The following is a 16,922-nucleotide window of genomic DNA, read 5'->3' as shown; positions in this document are numbered from 1 at the left end:
TCCACAGAGGGCGTATCGCTTTCAGGGATCACCTAAAACCGGGCCGTGACGTCTCTCAGTCTTCTCTCTGGTTATACTGTGACCGTGGTCCCAATGAAGTGCTAGCTAGAGTCCCTAGAAGTCCTTCTAGGAACTTTGTCTCTAGCGTCTCCTTCTTGTTTTGCATCTTTTTTTCTCTCTTCATGCAAACGTCAAAATGTCAGAATCAAGAATTTAGCTGATCGCGCAAGAGGATTGTCGTCGCATACGCACGTGCGTGCTCGCCGCGCCAACAATCCTCTTGCGCGATCAGCTAAATTCTTGATTCTGACATTTTGACGTTTGCATGAAGAGAGAAAAAAAGATGCAAAACAAGAAGGAGACGCTAGAGACAAAGTTCCTAGAAGGACTTCTAGGGACTCTAGCTAGCACTTCATTGGGACCACGGTCACAGTATAACCAGAGAGAAGACTGAGAGACGTCACGGCCCGGTTTTAGGTGATCCCTGAAAGCGATACGCCCTCTGTGGACATAGAAAACGTGGACATTGGCTATGTAGTTCATGTCCACGTTTTCTATGTCCACAGAGGGCGTATCGCTTTCAGGGATCACCTAAAACCGGGCCGTGACGTCTCTCAGTCTTCTCTCTGGTTATACTGTGACCGTGGTCCCAATGAAGTGCTAGCTAGAGTCCCTAGAAGTCCTTCTAGGAACTTTGTCTCTAGCGTCTCCTTCTTGTTTTGCATCTTTTTTTCTCTCTTCATGCAAACGTCAAAATGTCAGAATCAAGAATTTAGCTGATCGCGCAAGAGGATTGTTGGCGCGGCGAGCACGCACGTGCGTATGCGACGACAAGAAACAAGAAATGAGTAAAAAACGAAATAGGGAGCCAGATGCGAATCTTGATATCAGTGAAGCCTCCACCGAGTCTTGCGAGGAAGCGAGTACAGGTTTAAAAAAATGCATAATACGTTTATTTGCACGCAAATGTGTGGTTTCCTTGATTTTCCATGGATCACTCTAATTTAACCTAACCTAACTTGATTCTATATAGATCAATATCCTCGATCCAAGGATTTTTTAGTCTTATTTTTTTCCTTTTTTATTCTCAAATTTCCAACTCTTCTGCTATGATTCTTAGATTTCTAAATTCTCGTCTTTGTATTCTGTACATATTTGGATTCTTAGGTTAGAAAAATGACTCGAGCAGTTTGGAGAAATTCCAGGGGATATTGAGATATATAATATACTATAAAGTCATGAATTTAGAAATTTAAGAAACTTCAAGAAATTTGAAGAATGAGTTTGATATTCAAAAAAATTTATTAAACTTGAAAAAAAAATTACGATCTGGAAATTCTAAAATCCAAGTATATTAGAATTTTAGCACTTAAAAATTTAGCATTTAAAAACAATATTTAATAAATTAAAACATTTTCTTTCTCTCTCTTTCTCTCTGCTTATGAAGTCCAAAAAATAACTTTTTAGCAAAATTTGCAGGGATATTTTAACATCTACAATATTAATTATCAACAGGTGCGAAATGTTTGCATATAGCAAAGGCTATCAATCTGAACAAAGTGAAGAAGAACATAAAAAAGACTGGAATATTGAGCGAATGCTCCATTTGTAAGAAAATAGAAGTGGACTCGAAAAAAACAGAGGAGATTGTAAGTGATATACTATTTGATTGCAATATTATACATGATATTAAAGTCTAATTTCAAATTAAATTTATAGTATATCTCAAAGCCATTATGGATTTGCTTACAATGCGGAGAACAAAGTTGTGGCAAAGAACAGAAACAGCACGCTATAGAACATTACAAAAAGCCTCACAGTGACTGTCATTGCATAGTGACAGACATTTATCATTGGAGCGTTTGGTGCTATCAGTGTGAAATCGAAGTTTATCCTAGTAGCAGGTAAATATGTATATACATATATACATATGTGTACACATATATATGTATGTTTATGCACACATATGTATATAAGATGTCGGATGACCAAAATAATTGATTAATATAATTCACAAAATTTTTTCTTTATACAAAATAAAATACTTAATAATTACATCTGCAATTATACATATTTTTTAGAAGAACAAAATCATTGTTTTTGCATAAATTGTTTTTGTTTTATGTATAAGAAGTAATGAAGTAAAATTATCAAAAGATACATACTTTATGTCAAAGTATATTAAAATATAGAAAGATGAAATATTTTGTATATTATATTTGTTTTTTAATGCTTTTAATATTTTCATACATATTTTTTTTTTGTTCTACGAATAATTTAGAAAATATTTTAATTAGAAAGAGAATTTTTTTATCATGCATGTTTTATATTGTGATATATTAAAATAAATTACGAAATATATCTTATTTACTATTAAATATTTTATTATTCTGTTATAATTCTCTTAGATTTAAAATTATTAGGAGGATCAACATATATAAAAAAATTATATTTTTCTTAAACAATAAATTAAAGATAAACTTTAAATCTAAATGTTTCTATCTAAAAATAAAATTGTGCTAAATAAAATAGCTCTCAAAATCTTACAACTACTCAAAATTTCTTTTCCAGTATTATTTCATCTTTCAGATATTTTATTGGAATTTTAGAATAGGATATAAAAAATATTTACTTTTACATTTTTATAAATATGTATTGTCTTTTTTTCTTTTTTCAGTAAAAAGCTGTTGGAAACTATTGAATTTATCAAAAAATGTGTCTCCATGCCACAAATACCGTCGCAACAATTAAAAACACCAGTAACTCAGTGCCAAACAGAGATAATAACTGATGTGCAGGAAAAAGAGAAGCATAAAACTTTAAACAATTTTCCTAAAGTTGGGGTATGAATTAATTTTCATTTGATCTAATTGCATTTTTAGAGAAGTCTTTTTAAGGGAAAATTTTATAATTTTTTTAAAAATATATAAAATATAATAATGTGTTATACAGAATATATACTCGATCAAAAAAAAAAAGCGTAGTACAGTAGAAAAATAGAAAAAAATTGTGAAACTTCAAATATTTATAACGCAGCTAATAATTATATCGAGAACTTTCTAAAAAAAAACGCAAAAGAATTAATATACATTTATATACACACATGCATAATGATATATAAATAATAAGAAAGAGAGAGGGGTGGGGAGGGAGAGAGAGTATACACAAATATTTAAAATATTTATAATTGAAAAAATTTCTTAAATTATGCAATAGGGCTTAGCAAATCTAGGAAACACCTGCTTCTTCAATGCTGTGCTTCAGTGTCTAGCACAGACTCCTTATCTAATGAAGGTGCTGGATGATCTACGTTTACCTGGGCAAAAATTTGTCTTACCAGGTGGAAAGCACAAACCTCTTGATGCTGCAGAAGAAATGGAACTTGTATGTTTTATTTTTGAAATTATCTCTTTTCTTATCTTAAGAAGAAACAAGGAAATATGTATATTATCAGTATTAACATATTTGTTCCATAAAACAATTTATTTTATGTTTTTACTGTTTTTTTTTCTTTTGCTTTCATTAATAACCGATTTTCATGAGACATAATCGCTTTTTTTTCTATTTTACTTGACTTATAGCCACCGATTGAGGGGACTTTGGAGCGATGGGGCAGTTTCACGTCAGTTCTTTGCGAAACCTTGTCGAAAATGCAAAACACTAATGGCTGTCAGACGTATACACCTCTGAATCTTCTCTGTAAGCTTAGAAAAAAAACTACGCAATGCGTTGACGGAGGACAACACGATTCGCACGAGTTACTGCGACATCTACTGGAAATAGTTCGAAATGAAGATCTTCGGGTAAGAAAACTGTTTAAAGTATTTTTTTAAATTTTATAATGTAATTAGCATTGATTTTTTTAGAATATATATATATATATATATACATATATATATATTCTATATTTAAAGCAATAGAGATCAATTGTGACAGCTCATTTAATAAATATGTTTAATATGTTATAATATGTTATAAGAAAGTAATCTCTTAATTTTTTGTGATGATAGATTCTACAAAGATAAATAAAAATCTTATACATTATTGTAAATTAAAATTTTATGTATTGTAGAGATACCAGATCATAATTCTGAAAGAAGTAGGCCTGAGCGAGAAAACAAAACCAGACTGCGTGGAGAAGGGTTTGAAATCTCGGATAAAATTCTATGGCAATCAGGCTAGCACGCGACTACTGGGACCAGAAGCAATATTTCGTGGCGTATTGGTGTCTACTTTACAATGTTTGGATTGTCATCACTCATCGCAACGCACTGAGCCATTCCTAGACCTCAGCCTGCCCGTCACTGCGGACAAACCACAGCCTCCTCTCTTGAAGTAAAGAGAAAGTTTCTCGTTTTAGTTGTATATACAATAATTAATTTTATTTATTTAGCTAATAACATAATATATAATTCTTTGATGTATGCAGAAGGAAAAACAATGAAGTTGAAACCTTCGATACGGTAAACAATCAACAACGCGATTATCAAGCTCTCGATACGTCTTGGAAGCAATTAAAAAAAGAGAAGAAGGCAGCCAGGAAAAATCGAAAGATGAAAAGGAATGAGAATCATAATCATTATGTGTTGAAAGATTCGAATAATTCTATGGAAGAAAATAATGACAACATTCCAAAATCAGGTATAATTTTGTTTGGCTTTAATTGATAAAATATTTTATCTGCTTTTTATATATATTAGTATTTTATTTTTTTATATACTAGTAATTTATTTTTATATACTAGTAGTTTATTTTTATATACTAGTAATTTTTTTCGTGTGATATAAAATGTTTTGGGGGAAAAAAAAAACAATTTATTAATCTTTAAAACTAATTTTCTTATAAACAAAATTTTGTACAAAAATATAAAAATATGATATAATATTATTAATATTTAATATGAAATATTAATTTTAATTTAGAAGAGAGTGACGCTGACGTGGAGGATAATATCGAAGTGGATAATTCTCAACTAGAAATCGGGGAATCCGGATACAGTTCGGAGAAAGCGTCCGCTGTTACCAGTCCTATATCTCTTACCGATCATCAGCATCATCCAAGCAACGACTTCAATAATGACGTCAACACTCTGACCAGTCTGGAAGACGGTAATCTGGGTAACAATGCGGACACAACAAAAGTTAGACATCTGGTGAACATTAACGTGTTACCTAGTCCTAGTCCGACCGATGTATCGATGACAGACTTGACTCAAATCAGAATGCCGTCAGAGGAACTCGACAGGAATGTCGGCTCAGTTAGCTCCGAGAACGAAGCGTCGGCTACGGCGTTATCTACCATGATTCCTAATTCCGACGTCACAAGTCCTGAAGCGCCCACTGCAAGTTTAAGCAGTTCCGTTGCTTCTAAGGAGAGCCCCACCAGTCCCGTCAATGAAAGGTTGTATATTTAGATGTTCAAATTTTTACATATACATTTATGTTTTATATACAGGGTGTCCAATTTTAATCGATCACCAATATTTTCATGCATAAAATAATGAAAGGAATCTACTGGTGCAAAGAAAACACATAGTTGCTTGTAAGAAAAAGTATGTAGCTACTAATTGTGCAAATTACATATTTTTTCTTATAAACAACTATATGTTTTCTTTACATCAACTGATTCCGTTCATTATTTTATGCATGGAAGTATTGTGGTAAGATCATCGAAACATGAATATTTTACGAAATATTTTATAGTTTATGTGCCATTAGTGTCAAATTTAAATATAAAATATCTCGTAAACTATTCATTTTTTGGTCATCTTACGCTTATAACTTTTTGTGCCAAAAATTATGAGGAATCGATTTATATAAAAAAATTATAGTAGTTTCATTAAAAAAAAAAAAAGCCACAAAAAACAAATGACCTTGAAAAGCGTCCTTTAGAAAAAAAAATCAGTAGCGTCACGTAGCATCATCTTCTGTCCTTCAAATCAAATAACTTTTGTTTGAAACATTTTGTTATACAATCAAAAATAAAAAAGTTTTTGGGGGTGATTAAAATTGGACACCTTGTGTATTGGCGAAGAAAACGTCCACTGCGGCAAGGGAGGCGCTACTGAAATAAAACAAATATGGCCGCCGCGAATATACAACAGCAACAGTTTAAGTATATTAAATCATAAAAAAATGAAATTCTTTTAATGAAAAAGATGTCATTGCGGCTAAACACACTCTGTGATTACACAAAAGCTACGCCTTTATCAAGGAATATGATCGAAGGCCAGAATGTTATAAATTCCGGCATGATTATTATGTGCGGTGTAACTATGAAAAGTCAAGAAAAAATAGATTTATATTCCTTATGTCTACAAACAAGTGTCTTGACATCAGAATCATTTTTTTCAGAGTAAATTCCAGGTAAATAACTCTTAATTAATGTTAGATGTACATTCGCGGTGGACATTATTGATAGTTCACGCGACCACCACTAGTGTCGCATAGAATTTTTAAACCCCCAATATATATCTATATATATTCACATATATGTATATATATGTATATATATTGTGTATATATATATATACACAGGCACATACACAAGATATTCAATTTTAATCTATCACCTCTCGTAACTTTGCAGGAAGCGATCGTAGAGAAAAATGTTTCATACAAAAGTTTTTTGACTTCGAGGGGGACATAAGATGGTGTTCTTGGATTGGTTTGATCTTGGATAATCGTTTAAAGATCACATGAAGGTCACCTTCAATTTCTTAAATGGAACCTACTATTTTTCATTGCATATTCTTGTAGCTTATCTCGAAAGTTTTCCAAAACACTATAATAAAATGTTTTTCCGTTAAGTATTTTTTGTTATGATGAAGCTTGAAGTTAACAATTTTTTGACAAAATGTAAAATATCTTGTAAAATATTCAGTTTTCGTTAATCTTACCTTAATACTTTTATGCATGAAATAATGAGACCAATCAATTGGTGTAAAGAAAACACATAATTGTTTTAAAAAAATTTATGTAATTTGCAACATGCAGCTGCATACTTTTTCTTAAAAGCAACTATGTATTTTCTTTACACCAATTAATTGGTCTCATTATTCCATGCATAAAAGTATTAAGGTAAGATTAATGAAAACTGAATATTTTACAAGATATTTTACATTTTATATAAAAAAATTAACTTCAAGTCTCATTACTCGAAAAATATTTAACGGAAAAACATTTTATTATAGTGTTTTGGAAAGCTCTCGAGATAAGCTACAAGAATATGCAATAAAAAGTAGTAGGTTCTATTTAAGAAATTGAAGGTGACCTTCATGTGATCTTCAAACGACTATCCAAGGTCAAACCAATGACACCATCTTATGTCCCCCTTGAAATAAAAAAACTTTTGTATGAAACATTTTTCTCTACGATCGTTTCTTGCAAAGTTATGAAGGGTGATAGATTAAAATTGGACACCCTGTATATATTTATATATATATAATTCTGATATTTATATATTTAAAAATCTAGAGATTTCTAGACTAATGAACTGCATAAGCATGATATTGATAAGCATGATATTTCCTTAGATTGGATGGTGTCGAAACTTGGATGGCAACTACTACTCTATCAAAGTGCAATAGAAAAAAATACAATAATGGAACTTCTAATGGTGATGATCCCGAAGAGCAGGACTTGTGTAATGAACTCGGCGATATAATGACGGGGATGTCTAGATTGGGAATTTCTGAACATCAATCGTCTGGCAGGTATACAACCAAGGAAGGCGAATGTTCCGTGGAATCGTGTTTAAATCAATTTACTGCATTAGAACTAATGACGGGAAGCAACAAAGTCGTGTGTGAAGCGTGCACAGCTCGCCAAAAGAAGGTACTTTAAAATAATTTAAATTAAATTTAAAAATTTAAGAATTTGTAAACCTTATGGCCGGCAAGATAAAACCATCATTGGTTAACAAAGGCCATTAAACCTTGAGAAGAAGAAGAAAAAGAAGAAGGATTTGTAAAGGCTTTCTAATCTAATATACATATAGTCAAAAAATTGTAATTAATAAATTTATTATAAAACAACTAAATTATGAAACAGAATTACTATTATTTTGTTTCAGACCCAGGAAAACTTAACAAAGATGGTATGCACTTCAAATACCAAGCAATATCTCATCTCTCAAGTACCTCCAGTGTTGATATTGCACCTGAAGAGGTTTCAAACGCAGAGAGTTGGCTTTCGGAAAGTTTTCAAGCACGTGTCATTTCCGATGTTATTGAACTTGGCACCGGTTTGCACGAACCAGAAAAAACCTCGACTTTATGCGCTTTATGGGGTCGTCGAGCACAGTGGAACCGTTCATGGTGGTCACTACGTTGCTTATGTCAAGGTAGATTACACTAGTTTGCAAAAAAAAATTTTTTTTTATTGGAACCAGACAAGGTATTTCTTATAGATTTTTAGATGTTAAAAACAATGCTGCAAGCCAATTTTCACCAGCACGTTAGGTTTCCAAAATAATTGAGGTTTAATATGCGCAAAGTGGCTTTCTTTGCAATATTACATTTTTTTTTGTAAAAAAGGTCAACGTTATTTTGAAATTCTGATCAGAAATTATGAATGTATTGTTTATCCCTTATAAAATGCATTTTTTTCAATATCTTACTTTTTAATCATATTAGGAAGAATTTTAACATAAAGTTTTGCTGAGATAGCAAATATTCCGCCTATGATGATGAAGTCATATAATTATACTCATAATTTGTAGTTTAGGGCTATCAATATACATACACAATGTAACTTATTGTAATAGATTCTACTAAATGTATATTTATACATAGGGTGTTTCATTTTAATTGCCCACCTTAAATTTTTTGAAACAAATGCATTTAAAAAAAAATGTTCCAGACAAAAGTTGTATGATCTAAAGGGGGACAAATAATGGTGAAATCAATTTTGGAAAAAATAATTTTTTTCTAAAAAATCTTTTCTTTAGGAGCATTTCCATATGAGAAGTAGTTCTCAGATCTAATCTTTCATAACATGGCTAAAAAGTAAAATATTAAAATTAAAAAAAATCCACTTTATAGAGGATGAACATTCATGATATCTGATCAGACTTTCCAGATAACGTTATTTTTTTTTACAAAAATATCTCAAATATTGCAAAAAAAAGAACCACTTTTTACATATTAAATCTCAATTATTTTGGAAATCTGACGTACTGATGAAATTTGGTTTGCGGCATCGTTTTTCAATACTCAAAAATCTATAAGAAACACTTTGTCTGGTTTAAAATAATTTTTGGCTATAAACTAGTGTTATTTTTGGCTCATAAAACTTAAATCTTTCTCTTTAAAATAGCAGATGTTTTCAGATTTTATTTAGATTAAATAATAAGATACGGCATTTTTAAAATATAATCATTAATAGTAAAATTTATATCGAATAATACTATAACATATTTTACATAAAATTTTTTTGCTAGCAAGTTTTTTTATTGACAAATGATATAATAAATATCAATGATTTGCATGCACATTTCATTTTTTTGATTAAGGATAATCAAATATTCATCTTATAATCATACTGAACTAATTTCTTGCTTTAAAAATCTGCTAGAAAAGCTAGTTTGCAGTTGCAAAAAAAAAAAAAAAATAATTTTCTAGAATTAAAACATTTAACGCTGGGGGCAAGAAGACATTTTAGCCTGACACTTATGTTTTGATTGTACAAATTTCATACAATCTGAATACAATCTTGATCTTGCACAGTTTGAGTCTAACATGTTATCGCACTTTGGACAATTATTTGTAACTTTTTTTTAATTGGGCAGAAAAAGTGAAAAGTAAAAAATTTCACACGAAGGTAACAATTTTAATAATTATATACAGGGTGTCCGATAATTCGCGAACCACCTTTTGTGAGCAGGTAGAGCATGTTAAACTGAATAGAAAAATCCTCTACCATTTTGTGATTTTTGCAATAATTAATGAGAAATAAATTAAAGAAGATTAGCCAATGTCGCGCGACGACAAGCACGCAGCAAAAAGAGACAGCCCAGTCTTATGTGGTTACTAAGCATGCGGCGAAGAGAAACAGTCTAATAGTCTAATGTTGCTAACGGTTGCTAAGCGCGCGATAAAGTGGGGAGAAGCGCTTTACAAAAGACAATGGCTGCGTTCCGATATTCATTGCCAGTACTGAAAATCTATAGTGTACGTGACACGTAAACTATAGAATTTCAGTACTGGCAGTGAATATCGGAACGCAGCCAATAACTACATTTGAGAAAGCGCATAACGCTGGACCCCCGAGTGGGCTATCTCTTCTCGCGCGCTTGTCGTTGGCTGATCTTTTTTAATTTATTCCTCATTAATTATTGCAAAAATCACAAAATGGTAGAGGACTTTTCTATTCAGTTTAACATGCTTTACCTGCTCACGAAAGGTGGTTCGCGAATTATCGGACACCCTGTATATAAGATTTCTTTATTAGATTAACGGAGATTTTATGTATGAACATTTTATAAAGAACAATTTTTTCCTTCTATCACCTAAAAGTTAGGCTATTTAATGTCCCACCCTAAATATCTTTTTTTCCTACGCCTTTTACAAAAATTGCTCGACTTTAAGGGAGACACAAGACAACGATATCAATTTGTTTACAGATAGAGTTATTTTCGATAAATTCACTAATCATCAGATTTTTAAGTGTGTTACAAAGTAGAATAATAAATCATTTCTACGTTAGCTTAAAAGAGAAGCTATAACATAATTTTATTAATGTGTCTCATCCTGTGAATAACTGTACTGCTATTCTGGCATATTTTCTACCTAATGATCTTATGCTTTTGTTTAGGTCCTTGCCGGGCGTACCATCAAACAATAGAACATCCCTCAAGAATCAACTCCAGAATCAGTCCCAATATCTTTGATGTTGAATCAGCCTTAACAAGCTGGTCTGCCTTTTCATTGCCCTTGATTTCCATAATAATCGAAGATCAACGTCATTGAGGACGTTTGCAATCTCTAGACCAGTCACGAGGCAATTAGTGAAACGTCAAGAATTCTGAAAACCGTTTGACTGTCTAAGCAATTTCGAATAGGTTTGCCTGTCCACCTAAGTATGACCACCATTTAAACATGCCTCGTGCGATTGCAATCGTTTCCGTCTGAAAAACAGTGGCATAAACTCAGGAAGTTATTCAATATTATTCCCGCTTGGTGACAATAGAAGCCTGAACTCTCGCTCGTCTTAGAGTATATCTGTAAATCAGATATCCCTATGGAACAATTTCACCTTACATTTCTCCCACTTTTTGCGCTCCAAGATTTTATATAGTTTTCCAAAGTCGCGTATTACTGATACATTTTGTCCTGGACCATTTCAAGGACAGGATTAGATAAGATTTCCTTTGGATTGTCCACTTTTTTCGGAAGATAATATAGCCACAGCTATTTTACACTACACGATGGAAAGTTCAATACCGGATAGCATCCCTACTTGTTACTACCGATATGATCCGCATTTGCATCTCTTAACATAAAAACTCTGATCTACTTTAATGCATGTTTAGCCGAGGCCTAACCGCCTAGGCCAACATACTAGCGCACAGTATAATAAGCCTATAGGATTTGTATGGGTCGTGTGTAATCAACAAACCCTTTTTAATTTCAGATCTCAGGTCTGTTCAAAAGTTCTTCTGCACATTTAAAAAATATGTGCAAACATTCTTATGTAGATTTTTCAAATTTTCTTTTAGGTCAATTTTTATCAAGAACAATTGTTAGATATTTTATCGAGTTGAATTTAACCTGATCCTAAGATAAGTTCTGTTAGTGGTATCACTTGTATTTATGCGTGAATATCACGATTATTACTATAATTGCCGAGTTCATGTGAAATTTTTTACGTTTTTACTTTTAGGGAAAAGTTATATACATATAATTGCTATTTAATTATTACTTATGTTCACAGTCACGTTTTTTATTGTTCATTTTTTACGTTGCATTTTTTTTTAGGTAAAGCCAATATATTTAGTAAATTAAATTCTAGGTAAATTAACTCCTGGGTGCTCACCGCGGCCATATTGGATTGTGACGTCAGAGGCGAGAAAGCACACGCTGAAAATTCTTAGATGCCATTTTTTAATGAAAAGATATTTCGATTAAACAGCACTTCAGATGGCTTTAGCACACTCTTAAAAACCCCCGAAAACTATCCTTTTCCCTTTATAATCAATCAACATCTGTAAAATGATCGAGATATCAGACTTTGACATGCGGAATGACTGCGCATGTGCAAAGACCAGACGGACTGGGCTTCATAATATTACATTTTACAGCTGTTGATTGATTATAAAGGGAAAAGGATAGTTTTCGGGGTTTTTTAAGAGTGTGCTAAAGCCATCTGAAGTGCTGTTTAATCGAAATATCTTTTCATTAAAAAATGGCATCTAAGAATTTTCAGCGTGTGCTTTCTCGCCTCTGACGTCACAATCCAATATGGCCGCGGTGAGCACCCAGGAGCCTTAAGTAACATCGAACAAAATAAATTATTGATATAAAGATTAATAGAAGGATTAATAGAAAGTTGGGAAACATCTATATCTATAAGCTTAAGATAACTAAGATGAGTTAAGGATAAAGATATTAAAAATATAATTTTTAACTGTATAACTTATTAAAAATTTTTAAAAATTTGCTATTAATTTCGAAATTATTTGAATTGTTCTTGTGTGAATAGACAAGACTGCCATTACCACCAGATGATCTCCGGTGGAATTTTCTTCCTAAGGATAAGAATCCTAAGCCGGATGATAAATCGGATAGTATCAATTCGGATTCAGAAGGAGAGGAAACATTGGCGAAAGCCGCGTCTGTTGTAGAACCACCACCTGGAAGATGGTATTATGTATCAGATTCTCGGTAAGATCCTTGTGTTGTATATCAAAGAAAGATGCCTAAGTTTTGGATTTGTCATATCAAATCCAAACCATAATGTGTAGTTTAAAAGTACCAATATAAGTATTTCTTCCAAAAATATCGACCACCTCAAAAGTATAGGCTTCTACAAATTCAGAATTCTGAAATCGATATAGTTTGTAAAAAAAAAAGAAATCAGTTTCATTTAAAAAACCAGGTTGACCTTCAAATGACCTTGAAAAAAACGATTTTAGTTAAAATCCAAAATTAATCAACTTTTTTCCCTTCGAAATCTTTTAATTTAACTTTTGTATAAAATATTTTGTTGCAGCTATTGTTTCTGCAATATATATACGACTATATTAATTAAAACAATAACTGTAACATTGTTACCAATTTCGTCTGTAACGAAAAAATAAGTTTGATGAGTTTAATCGACATTTTTTTATAACACGTGACAAATTTAACAGTTACTTTCATCATTGCTGTTCGAATCTACACGGGATGACTTTCAATAAATAAACACACAAAGAATATTAAATTCTTTTAAAAATTAATAAACATCGAGAAAATTTAATAACTTCTATAATAACTTTTATTGAGAGAGACATAGGATGTTCAATTTTAATCGGCCATCCCCAAATACTTTTTTATTTTTGATTGTACAATAAAATGTTTCAGACAAAAGTTGTTTGAAGGAGGAGACAGAAGATGGCGCTACTGATTTTTCTAAAAGGCGCTTTTCAAGGTCATTTAAGTCATTATATTATTTTTACATGGAACTACTACATATTTTTTTATATATAAATCGATTCCTCGCAATTTTCGGCTTAAAAAGTTATAAGGGTAAGATAGTTAAAAAATGAATAGTTTGATACTTAAATTTGACATAATTTTATATAAACTATGTAATATCTCGTAAAAAAAATGTTTATTTGCCGATGATCTTAATACTTTTTTGCACAAAATAATGAGGGGGGATCAATTAGTATAGAGAAAATACATAATTGTTTTCAAGAAAAAGTATGTAAATTGCAACTAGTAACTACATACTTTTTCTTACAAACAACTATATGTCTTTTTTTACATCAATTAACTTTTTTATTTTATGCATAAAAGTATTGAGGTAAGATTATCGAAAACTAAATATTTTACGAGGTATTTTGTATTTTATATAATATGTCAGATTAAGATATAAAATATCTTATAAACCGTTCAATTATTTTACTCTTATAATTTTTTATGCAGAATGTTACAAGAAATCTCTATTTACATAAAACACTAGTTTTATTTAAAAATCGAGTCAACCTTGAAATGACCTTGAAAAATGCCATTCAAGATCAAACTAATAAAGCTACTAAATAGATGTTTTTAAACCCTATACAATTTTTATTTAAAACAATATTTTATAAAATTCATATTTTTCAAGATATTTCACCGACTTTTTCGGAACACCCTGTATATTATAAAATAATATAAAATATTTTCTTAAGACTCCTGGCTCCTTTCCGACCATGTCGAAATCGTGACGTCAGAGGCGAGAAAACACACGCTAAAATTTCTTAGATGCCATTTCGAAATAAACAAATATTTCGATGAAACAGTACTTCAGATGGCTTTAGCACATTCTTAAAAAACCCCGAAAACTATCCTTTCCCCTTTATAATCAATCAACAGCTGTAAAATGTAATATTATGAAGCCCAGTCCGTCTGGTCTTTGCACATGCGCAATCATTCCGCATGTCAAAGTCTGATATCTCGATCATTTTACAGATGTTGATTGATTATAAAGAGAAAAGGATAGTTTTCGGGGGTTTTTAAGAGTGTGCTAAAGCCATCTGAAGTGCTGTTTAATCGAAATATCTTTTCATTAAAAAATGGCATCTAAGAATTTTCAGCGTGTGCTTTCTCGCCTCTGACGTCATAATCCAATATGGCCGCGGTGAGCACCCAGGAGCCTTAACTCTTTCTGTTTATTTTATCATAATTTTCTTCGGTATTAACTCTTATCTTTATTTTATCACAGGGTATCAGAAGTAGATGAGAATACAGTGCTGCAAAGTCAAGCATATCTCTTATTCTACGAAAGAATTCTCTGATTCAATAGAACGAAGCAGAACAATGAAAATCGATGACATCACATTCTCATTTCTGATTTTTGAAAAGAAGGAAAACAAACTTTTAATGAACTTCTGAATTCTACAATTTTTTACATTATATTGCATGTTATTGAATATATGATGTATGTAACTATAATTTTATTGGTTATATGTACATTGCAAGAAAAAGAGATTGGAGACTATTAGAAATAATTGAAAAATAAGTTGTGTGTTTCTTACGCCTTAGTGATAAATGTATTAATTATTTTTTAAAAAATGTTTTTTTTTACAAACTGTAGAAATTTAAATTAATTATTAGAAATTTAAAATTTCAGATTTTTTTTATTACCAAATTTCTCTGAATTTTAATAACGCAAACCGGAATTATTTTTAGCATTCTTCTTTTCTTTTTTTTCTTCTTAATATTAAATTAATATGTACATAAGCAATATTGTATAGATTTCGATTTCTATTTCAATTTATAATAGCAATCTGTAAAAGATCTACAAGAAAATAAGGAAATAAATTTTTTTATATAATAGATTTTACAAAATTATTCCGATTTACTATATATTACTCTTCTTTATTATTCTGAGTTATAAAACGCATGAAATTTAAAATGTTTGAAACTTAGAATATTTAAAAGGTAAATATATTATTATATTTTACATATATATTGATTTATATAGAAGTGATTTGAAATTAAGAATGAAAAAAATTAGGTATCTAGAGACGCGAGATAGTCCAATTTATAAATCAAAGGATGCATAATTATATAATTAATAAGAAACAAAGTTTTTTTCTGTACTTTGTTTAGTGTATTTCGATTACAGTAAATTATTGTGTTCAATGTAAGAAATAATTTACTATCATAATTGTAACAAATTGTAATAAAAATTGCTGATAAATGCATTTTCTAAAAAAATATAATATGTATTTACATTGTTTAATGGAATTTTACTTCTCGCGTATTATTTTTTAATGATAGATATTATAATTAATTTTAAAAAACTGATTTGATATTAATGAAAATATCGAAAAAATTAATAACTTTTCCGAGTTTAAAATGGCGAAATGTCAATGATGAGCTAATTTTTGGATTATAAGCGATTGAAAGGAAAAGCTTTTCCATAAACCAAAAACATCAAGAAAACAAAGAACCTCGCACTAATCATATGGAAAATCTATCCCGGTAAAATCAATTGGTTTTTTCATATGTTGTAGCTTATGACTTACTGAACAAAAGATGTAATGGGCACAAAGCTCAATAATGGATAGTTATCGAGTTATAACCACCCAGATAGCCAAATCTGTCAAGAGCATGTATTAAAACTGTGCTATATATTTTTGCCAGCAAAAAAACTGCAGATTTTATACAAAACTTGTTATATCAGATAATGATAGCAGAACGTTGGCAGAAATGTTATAAAATCTGCTAACATAATTTGGCAGCAAGTCAGTAGCAGAAATTAAGCAGGATTTGTATAGAATTATCATAGCAGATTGGTAGTAGAAACCGAGCAGGATTTGCGCAACGCAGTTTGGTGTCAGATTGACGGCAGAAATCGAGCAAGATTTGCGCGCGCACAATCTGATGGCAAATTGACAACAGGATCTACATTTTGCAGTTATTTAATAGTTCCTTCACCGCTATGTGATGTATTTTCTCGCAATCAAATTTCTGTTAAAAATAGATATAAAGTCTGCAAGTCGTGGCTATTAATAAAAGGTCAAAAGTATATTTTTCTATCAGTTTAATTTTTGATATCTGACAAGTCTAAGGCCGGTATTCATAGTCCGTTCTTATTTCAAGACCGTCTTAAGTAATGTCTTAAGATGCAAATACGGCTCTGTGATTGGTTAATCACATCTTAAGATTGTACTTAAGACAGTCTTAAATATAAGAACCGACTATGAATACCGGCCTAACATGAGAATATTAA

General features: G+C 31.0%; 2 protein-coding genes across 3 annotated transcripts in view; one reads left to right on the top strand and one right to left on the bottom strand.

Annotated features, from left to right (window-relative positions):
* LOC145945632 (uncharacterized) overlaps positions 1-166 on the bottom strand; it is a 4,960-nt gene extending 4,794 nt beyond the window's left edge. Inside the window, exon 1 of the mRNA XM_083054687.1 lies at positions 78-166. Coding sequence (XP_082910813.1) covers positions 78-166 — 89 coding nt within the window. The remainder of the gene's footprint in view (positions 1-77) is intronic.
* Positions 167-719: 553 nt separating this feature from the next.
* On the top strand, positions 720-15,424 carry Usp16-45 (ubiquitin specific protease 16/45). 2 transcript variants are annotated; one of them, XM_083054200.1, is made up of 13 exons: positions 722-929; positions 1,516-1,649; positions 1,720-1,904; positions 2,678-2,843; positions 3,217-3,384; positions 3,582-3,803; positions 4,073-4,335; positions 4,430-4,641; positions 4,923-5,400; positions 7,535-7,835; positions 8,074-8,343; positions 12,702-12,883; positions 14,907-15,424. In XM_083054200.1, exons 1-13 carry the CDS (start codon positions 845-847, stop codon positions 14,977-14,979), a joined length of 2,739 nt encoding a protein of 912 aa, XP_082910326.1. In that variant the 5' UTR covers positions 722-844; the 3' UTR covers positions 14,980-15,424. The 2 variants fall into 2 exon arrangements, with proteins under 2 accessions (XP_082910327.1, XP_082910326.1); XM_083054201.1 differs by lacking the exons at positions 12,702-12,883; positions 14,907-15,424 and adding an exon at positions 10,815-12,082 and having other exon boundaries at positions 720-929.
* Positions 15,425-16,922: the final 1,498 nt, after the last annotated feature.

This window comes from Prenolepis imparis, unplaced genomic scaffold (genome assembly GCF_030444845.1).
Source record: "Prenolepis imparis isolate NDT839.2.m4 unplaced genomic scaffold, iyPreImpa1.0 SCAF_14, whole genome shotgun sequence".
Classification (NCBI taxonomy): Eukaryota; Metazoa; Arthropoda; class Insecta; order Hymenoptera; family Formicidae; genus Prenolepis; species Prenolepis imparis.
Note: the sequence above shows the minus strand (reverse complement) of the source record. Positions and strands in the feature narration are given on the sequence as shown.